The sequence below is a fragment of the Crassostrea angulata genome, chromosome 8, assembly GCF_025612915.1.
Source record: "Crassostrea angulata isolate pt1a10 chromosome 8, ASM2561291v2, whole genome shotgun sequence".
NCBI classification, from domain to species: Eukaryota; Metazoa; Mollusca; class Bivalvia; order Ostreida; family Ostreidae; genus Magallana; species Magallana angulata.
Genome location: NC_069118.1, coordinates 15314773 through 15324010, shown reverse-complemented (window position 1 = coordinate 15324010; position 9238 = coordinate 15314773). Strand labels below are relative to the sequence as shown.

Here is a 9238-nt window from a genome sequence, read left to right as displayed (position 1 = left end):
CAGGGAGTCAAAAAGTAGCAGAAAATTGACGTTTATCACTTCAAAAAAACATAGATCCTAGAACTCCTTTTGTGATTTAATGGATAGACACATCATATCTTGGGATATGATAGGAACTGTTCCATAGATGTGCATTACAGTTTTGAAAAATTAAATTTAACCCTGAGGCCCATTACCTACCGGTACATACCTTTTGATGCCCTTTAAGGATCAAGAATATATATGGTTAAGGGGTGGGGATCTCAACCGTTTTCGAGATATTCGTGCACTTCCTGTTCAAGGGGGGTCATGACCACCCCCGGGGCCCATGACCTACATACCGTTTGATGCCCCTTGACACAAGGAACAAGAATATATATGGTTTAAGGGTGGGGATCTCAACTGTTTTGAAGATATTAAGGGACTTGCTGTTTGAGGGGGTCAGGACCACCCACAGGGCCCATGACCTACATAACATGTGATGCTCCTTGACATCAGAAACATGAATTTATATGGTTTCGGGGTCAAGATTATAACAGTTTCTGAGATATATGGTAATTTCAAATTCCTGGGGGGTGGGGATGACCCCAGGGGTCAGATCTAATAAACCCTATATATTGCCAGTAACAGCCAATATATGATTATGAAAACCCTATATTATTATCTTTGTCCGTTTTCAAGTTACCATTTACAATAGAGTCTACGATTCTTCCTACAAGGTTCAATGTTAGACCCCCCCACCCTTTTGACACCCCCCTCCCCCCTCCCCCGAAAAGTGGTTGTCTAGCCCAAAATGAGAAAAATCAAACCAGAATGCACAACTAGATATGCAGGCCTATCATATCCTACAGTTTTGTAAAATTCTGTTCAGCCATCTCTGAGAAACAAGTTCAGAGCAGGAAAGAAGAAAAAGAAGATGAATAATAATACATGTACCGTATTAAGAACCGTACAAAAACAATGAGCCTCCAAATTTCATTCGGGAGACTTAATAATAAAGATTAAATAGAGATAGGATCATCAAACATCAATAACTTAAAGATAATTGACAATTTCTGATTCTAAGGGGGTCAGGATGACCCCTTAGGGTCATGACTTACATGCCATAATGATCTGATGCGCCTGCATGACCTAAGGAGGAATAATATCTTTGGATTAAGGTGGGGATCTCAATGGTTTTTATGATATTTAATAATTTCAGGAAGAGCACTTGGGATCATGACCTACATACCATCTTAAATGCCTTGAACAAAGAAACAATAATATAATATGTTCATGATATATGATTCAATTTAAGAACCTTATATAGATCAATCATCTGTTTTGTAATACTTCCTATGTATATATACATGTACATGTATTTAAAGTTTGTGTTTTGTTCTATACTGTTCATGTTCATGACTGTAGTATGGCTTAGTCTTATTTAAAATTACATTAAAAAATTGTCAAATATATGACTTGGAACCCCCACTCCCAAACAAACTCAAGTATAAACTGTTCTCCCACCCCCCCCCCCTCCCTTGTCGAATGATCTATTAAAATCAAAATATAATTTGGGTGTCTAAAAGCTTTTATAAACTGGTAAAAAATGTTATTCTTAAAAAAAATTATATTACATCTTGCATAATTGACAAATGATCTATTGAGATATGATCAGAGGTCATATTTCTACCTTGGGATCAATAAGTAGTACATGTATTCATTGACAAGTTAAAATTAATAACAATAAACGATTCAAATTATAAATGTTTATACTCCACATTCACACGCCCCCCCCCCCCCCCCAATCTAACCTGGTTATAAAGATTCAGTCTTCTTAATACATTCTTACATGTGTACAGTAGCAAATTTTAAATCATTTCTTGATTGCTTTTTCTCTCGTGATTCACATTTACATTTTGGAAATTGCTTAATTCAATTTTTAAGATTTATAAACAAAATGTTATATGCATCACTTCCATGTGTATTCGCCTATTTGGGGCAATTGTAAAGTCTCCTAAACAAAGCAGTGACATCATTAGGCTAGGATTTACCCACATGGATCAAACACTACTGTATAACATATGAATAAGATAAAATACATTATTATTTCTAGTTCTAAAATGTCAGGGTGTCTCCAAGGGGGCATAATCTACATACAATTTTATGCGCAATGACACAAAGAGCAAAAATAAATTATATGGTTTAGGGATGAGGATCTCAGATCTCAGAAGTTAACAAAATATACAGTGTATCATATCATTTCCTATTTCATAAAGGCAAGGGGGGTGGGGTTAAAGACAACACCTGGGGGTCATTAATGTACTTTACACCATTTGATGCATCATAATGACATTAGAATATATTTTGTATTTTCCTGTTTCGTGGGGTCAGAACAGTCCCTAAGGTCATGACCTACATTGTTTTTAATGCATTATAATACATTAAGAAAGAAATACTCCTTCCTTCCTATTATAACTCATATAAAAATGATAAGTGTCTACACCTACTTACATGTAATACACAAATTTAATAAGAAATTGTTTATACAGGGTCAATATGGGGTCAACTCAATACTGCATGCAGTCTGACAAATGAAAAAAATAACTTTTGCAACTAAAATGACAGAAACTTTACAAATGCGATAGGATAGGTAACGATGATAAGCTTATTTAAATATTAAAAGATGATGATACAGTATGCTGTCAAAGGGAGATCACATTTAGAAAGTGAAAGTAGAACTTATAATATGTATGCTGGCATCTCATTATATTATGCTACTGCTACTACATGTATTATGCTTACCTAAATTGGTCAATATCATAATGATAATCCAATTAAAACACAATAATGAATTCCTTTAGCTGATCTTAATTAATCCTTTTCTGCATACGAAAAACACAGACATGCATGTATGGGTGTTGCTAAAACGCGGAATGGAAAACGGAACGGAAAGCGGAACGGAATGGAAAATATCATCACGTTTATTGCTTAAAAAGGGTATAGACTGGCCAGAAACGATTTACTTTGTATCTTTTATTTATATCTAATGAATGATTATCAACACGTCGTTAATATTCATATGAATGTCTATCAATTATAGCATTGTATTCATTCAGCTTTAGTTGAGTACGGAAACGGAAAAATCAAATGTATACGAATTGTGAAACATTAACATGATTAAACGAGCAAATTAGCTATAACTTTTTACTTATTTTTCTTATATGGTATTGCTGGCATAACAGCGTAACGTACGCAGTTAGTGAAAGCGTTTTATGCGTGTTTTGAGTATTTTTATATTTCAAATATGATGTACATGTATATACTTACATCAAAATTGAATTTTCGGTGTTCTAGACGATCTTTTATCATACAGACGATACAGTATCATTGAGATGGAAGAAAAAAAAACCCGTAGGACTGACGACATTAAAAATTAAAATACAGTTAACATTAAAATACCCGGTAATTTGTGAGACTAGTAATTTGTGAAACTAGTATTTTTAGCAATGCAATTTTGTTTACGTTTGCATTACTAAGCAGTTGTTTATTCCAGCAGCTATATACATATGATCCGAATAGAGAGCTCTAGAAGTTGCCTGGTTTGATTTTCCGATTATATATTGGGACTATAGTCTGTCGATCCCAAAATATTCATGCAGCACATTTGGACGATTTATAATGGAAAATGTTGACATCTTTTCTCCATTTGGAAGTCACTCAGAAGACCTTGCACAATTTTTCAACACTATCATCCGGGTCTGTTGAAATGCAAAACCCCGTAGACTTCTTTATTTTTAGCCGTGTATTTATACCAGCTGATAAGCTAGAGAGGACGTTTTAAAGAAAGAATAATGAGAATGTTTAATGCTTCTAAAAGAGAATTGCTTGAACCCTGAGGTATATATAAATATACAGCAAAAAGTGAATCGAGGATATTTTGGGACAGAATATAGTGGTCAATGCATGTAGTGTTAATTTTGAGGAAATAAATATTCTTGAATAAATAATCTAATATTGCTAATCTTTCAAAAAAAATTAAAAAGGTACTTAAAGTATATCGTTTTAGCATGATTAACAAATCTATGAGGTTAATAACATTAGATAAGATTTTCCGTTTTCCCTTCCGTTCCGCTTTCCGTTCCATTTTCCGTTCCGCGTTTTAGCAACACCCATGTATATATACACGTGAACCCATCTAATCGAAGAGCTGGGTAAAACTAGTACCCACTAATGAGACATGCAGACCTGTGTTGTGTACGTAACTTCAGACAAAGATCATTCATTTGTAACATGCATGTATTTTTATGACCTATTCTTCAAATCCGCTTGCACTATTTTATTAGGTAAATAACAGCTTTAAGGTGGTGCAGGACACCTGCATATTGTAATGTACATGTATACTTTCTATTGAGATAAACAATAAAGTATATTAAATATTGATTAAATATTTACCCCCCAAATAATGTTACCTAACATTGAAGCGCAATGGGTTTGAGCGTTTACATGTCTGTAAGAGCATTGGGGTCCAAGGTGTATTTTTGGTAGTTTTACAATTGATATAAATGAATTTTCATGGGGGGGGGGGGGGGGTCTGGACCCCTCACTCCCACCCCTTCTCTAAATCTGTGCACACGATGATGTTCATGTAGGCACACAGAAGCAAATCTAAAACTGGCAACTGCCACGGGGAGGGGGCATAATTTAATTTTTAATTTTGTTTGTAATAATTATGTAGACCATTATACTTTCTATGACATAAAATGTTAAGATTATTGATTAACTGAAAATTCACTGCAAACAGTTCTACCCCAAATTGCACATAAAGTGCTGCTCATGTCACGATGTGTATTATCATATGGGAAGGGATCTCATCCTTCAGTTATGAAAATTATAAATTTTAATTGTATTACCGGAGCTTGCATATAGCCTTCATTTTTAATTAAACTGGTACAAAACAGTGTTATTTAGGGGCAAACACATGGTGCGGGTATTACTGTCTAATGACAGCATCTAGTTTTTGTTTATATTTGAAAAAATACCAGGTATTTCTTCAAATAACTAATGTATAGATTATCGATCTAAACCTATTCAGGCAAACGAATTGTCACACATAGTTTTCAAAAGTTATAAAAACACATATTTAATAAATGAACTACAGAACAATTCATTTCTACAAAAGCAATGTGCAACATTTTTGATTATTCATGATCGGATACTTTTGAACAAAATTGTTTGGTTGGCAAAGACGCAGTAATAAGCTAAATGACTTTTGATTGGTTAACTTCTTCTTCAAAACAGGAAGAGGTCATTAGCTTAAAAACATTACGTATCTGTAAGCTTCTAGAAAAGAGTTATATACGTAAAAATCTTATTTTGCTTTCACCTTAACATGAAAATACGAGTCCTTTTACCGTATACGACTTTTTGGACTGTTATTGTTCTGACAACTGATATTTGGAATTACATAGACGGTTCTTGTAATGCAAGCGTACGTTTTGAGAGAGATGTAGCCTTCGACGGAGTCGTTCCGATGCCTGCATGGTATTATATAAACTCTTTCCCTAATCTAAGCTTTGCTTCGTGTACACTGGCGTGTTTTCAAAGCGTTTCTGTATGTTCTGGATATCTGTTTAGCTCTCAGCAATTATCTTGTAAGTTATTGAGAACTTTTTTGACACATATTGATAGAAATGGAAGTTATATTGGAGGCGATTGGGAATATCGTAGCAGAGCAGGTTAGTCATGCTTCATTTAATGTAGCATATTTCGTTTCGTTTTTTAAGTTTTACATGAAAAAGAAATAATTCAATACTTTTTAATATAATTTTTGTTAAAAATAACTTCATGAATTATTAATAATAAAACATTCAGACTTTATATGTTAACATCAAACTTAGACATTTAAGCCAATTAAATAGCGAATTAGAGACAAAAATGAATATCATCATTTATATTCACTTCGTTTAATCAAATGTTATTCATTGATGGATATTTTCGATCTCTTTTAACTCACTCTACATTGGGGGGTCAATTTAAGAAATGAATGAATTCATCGTTTATAATGACATTTATTATTCATTTTCAGGTATTATTACTAGTAAAGACAACTATTACTTTTTTATTTTTTCATATTAGCAGAAATCCTGTCTTTGAATAAGCCCGTCACTGCCAGTTCAAATTATAAAGATTACGAGACATATGCCAGCCACAAGCTCATTTACCTTGTAGATGGGATAACAAATGCACCTGGAAAATTTCACACGTATTTTGAACCGTATCCCTGGGTGACGATCGACCTTGAAAAAATCAGTATCATTAGGGATGTGGTTATGTTTAACCGCGCCGATGACTATGGTATTTTTTTCCAGTGATATAAGCTTTTATTCAGTATATCCTTTAATACATGACAATTGTAAAATCACAGGAAAAACAAATGTCCATGGAAGGTTATAAATATGACGTATAAAAGCAAAACAAGATATTCATTAAAATCTTTGAAAGTTGAGTTAACTGTTACATGTAACATAGCAAAATGGCACAATGTCAGATATGAAACGTCTTAACATGTTACAGGTCGGTGGCTTCACAGTGTGGAGATAAGGGTGGGAAACTCTTCTGTCTGGTCAGAGATGGCTACTTGTGGCACTTACCCAGGGCCCAGTGAGACGGGGGATATAATTACCGTTGAATGCAGACCATCACGTTATGGAAGATACGTCACTCTAAAGATAGTTCATCCTAACTATATCACAGATGACCCGAATGCTATAAATGGCAACAATGCAATAGTGCTTGAGGAAGTTGTTGTCAACGGACTTTATTTGTGAAAAAAAGAAGAAATATTTCTTCAATTATTGATATTACAAGTTAGTTGAATTTAGAATAGGATAAAAATAATTAACGGTTGGTATATATTTTTTTCTTAAATAAAAAAATCATTGCGATTAATGATCAAGTCAAGATAATATAGAACAAAGTTACGAATGTAACAAAAACTAGAGACGAGCAAGCAACGATTAGGTCTTTCGCTGTAGCTGCGTTATACTTGTGACGTCATACAAAATCGATACCTGACCATGCTACATTACTAGATGTATAAACACTAAGTAAAAGAGACAAACACTTTCGGTATAAGTAAGAGTTTGTTTCATGATGATTTCATTGTGAAATGCAATTGCCTTCAAGCCATACACATGCAACTTTATTGATATGCTATCGATATGTTGTGTTATTATAGTCCTTATAATGCTTTAAGCCTTTTTTGGCTAACACAGTTTTGCATTTTTAGTCTTAGATTGGATGAAAATATCTTGATCATAGTATTTTTACTCTTACGGCTTAATTAATCATTTTTTATCAATTGTTCAGGGTTTGTTTGGAACTTATATAAAAATATTGGTATTGATTGTTTTTTATCGCACAACTTTATTGTTAACTCTTTAACAACGGATGCTCAGAAATGTAATTCATCATGTTTTTCTTATTGAATGTGTAAACATATCAATACCATTTCGATTATTTCTAAAGCAGCATCACTTGATTAAAGTTTAAATCACAACTGTTGTTTTGCCTTTTTCTTATAATAATAATAATAATAACAAGACACGGTCTCGCTGCGAGCAACGAGGAGGTCTTCCGTCCGATTTTAAGAAAAGGAAATGGAATTGCCTTTGATCTTCATCAACGAAACATATCAGTAAATGCGGGGGAATCTAAAGATTGTTTTCAACAAAAGTTTAGAAATTATATACCGTTCTCGAGATATCTGGAAAAGATCTTTTTTGGGGCCGGCCCTATAACTCCATTAAGGGACCAGGTAACAAAACAATGATGGTTGCATATCGTTAAGCACATTATTTTGAGCATTTTTGTTCAATATTACTATACGAAATTTTTCTCCATTTTTATATATTAAAGATCAAACTATCGGACTTCTGGCCCCTTAAACCCTAATAACGTAACAAAGGAGTAAACAATTGTCATTTATATATAGGTGTATGGTGTTTCGATAAATATAATTGCTTCTATAATGTATTACAAAATACTTCACAATTTAAAGTTATCATCAAAAGACTTTGAGCCCATTAAATCCCCTAATTACGTAACATATGAGATTTTTTTTTATTATATATGGATGCATAACTGAACGATTAACATTTTTGCATTTTAAACATATTACAAAATATTTCTCAGTAAAGTGCTATGGAAGAAAGACTTCAGAGCCTTTTAGGCCCCTAATTTGAGGGGCCAGCCCCTTTTTTGTTGTCAAATAAAACTTTTTTTGATATTAAACATGTTTTGTTCAACAAATGTTTAGAAATTCGTTACCGTTTTTGAGCTATCTTAGAAAGAACGTTTTTAGGACCGACCCCTTATCTCCTTATTGGGACCAGAGATCGTAATTTTGATGGTTGAATATTGTTTAGAACATCATTTTAAGCATCTTTTATTCTATATTGCTTTTCAAAATATTTGTCCTTTTTATGATACAAGTGATCGAAATTTTGAAATTCAGGCCCCTTAAATTTCTTAATTACGTAACGCATAAATTTGTTTATATAATGAAAAGTTAAATAACTTAAAGATAAACATGTTTGCTTCTTAAACATATTACAAATTTCTCCTCAGTAAAGTGCTATTGAAAAAAAGACTTCAGAGCCCTTTTGGCCCCTAATTTGAGGGGCCAGCCCCTTTTTTGATGTCAGATAAAATGTCTTTTGATATTAAACATTTTGTTCAACAAGTGTTTAGAAATTCATCACCGTTCTTGAGCTATCTTGGAAAGAACGTTTTCGGGGCCGACCCCTTATCTCCTTATTGGGGCCACAGAACGAAATTTTGATGGTTGCATATTGTTTAGAACATCATTCTAAGCATCTTTTATTCTATATTGCTTTTCAAAATATTTGTCCTTTTGGTGATATAAGTGATCAAAATGTTGGACTTCTTGCCCCTTTAAACCCCTAATTACGTAAGGCATGAATTTTTTTATAATGAATAGTTAAATAACTGTAAGATTAACATTTTTGCTTCTTTAATATATTACAAAATATTTCTCAGTAAAGTGCTATTGAAGAAAGACTTCAGAGATGTTTTTGCCCCTAATTTGAGGGGCCAGCCCGTCAAACTTGATATCGAATGAAAGCTCTTGTAATAAAAAAATAATTGCTCAACATGTATTAACAAAATATTTTCGAGAAAAGAGATAATTAAAGAAAACCAAGAAAAATTACTACATTTTTTATATCTCAATTTTCGGGTCAGGCGAGCTTCGGCG

At 33.2% G+C, this 9238-nt stretch overlaps 1 protein-coding gene across 2 annotated transcripts; it reads left to right on the top strand.

Moving 5' to 3' along the window:
• The first annotated feature begins 5299 nt into the window (after window positions 1-5299).
• Window positions 5300-7493, top strand: LOC128161303 (uncharacterized). 2 transcript variants are annotated; one of them, XM_052824561.1, is made up of 3 exons: window positions 5300-5696; window positions 6100-6315; window positions 6535-7493. In XM_052824561.1, the coding sequence occupies exons 1-3, from the start codon at window positions 5351-5353 to the stop codon at window positions 6786-6788; spliced, it is 816 nt and encodes a 271-aa protein (XP_052680521.1). In that variant the 5' UTR covers window positions 5300-5350; the 3' UTR covers window positions 6789-7493. The 2 variants fall into 2 exon arrangements, with proteins under 2 accessions (XP_052680521.1, XP_052680520.1); XM_052824560.1 differs by having other exon boundaries at window positions 6097-6315.
• Window positions 7494-9238: the final 1745 nt, after the last annotated feature.

Coding starts and splice junctions, on each gene's coding strand:
- LOC128161303 (XM_052824560.1), top strand. CDS start 5,351: ATGAAAATACGAGTCCTTTTACCGTATACGACTTTTTGGACTGTTATT. Junction 5,697..6,096: donor GGAATATCGTAGCAGAGCAG/GTTAGTCATGCT, acceptor TTTTCATATTAG/CAGAAATCCTGTCTTTGAAT. Junction 6,316..6,534: donor TAACCGCGCCGATGACTATG/GTATTTTTTTCC, acceptor AACATGTTACAG/GTCGGTGGCTTCACAGTGTG.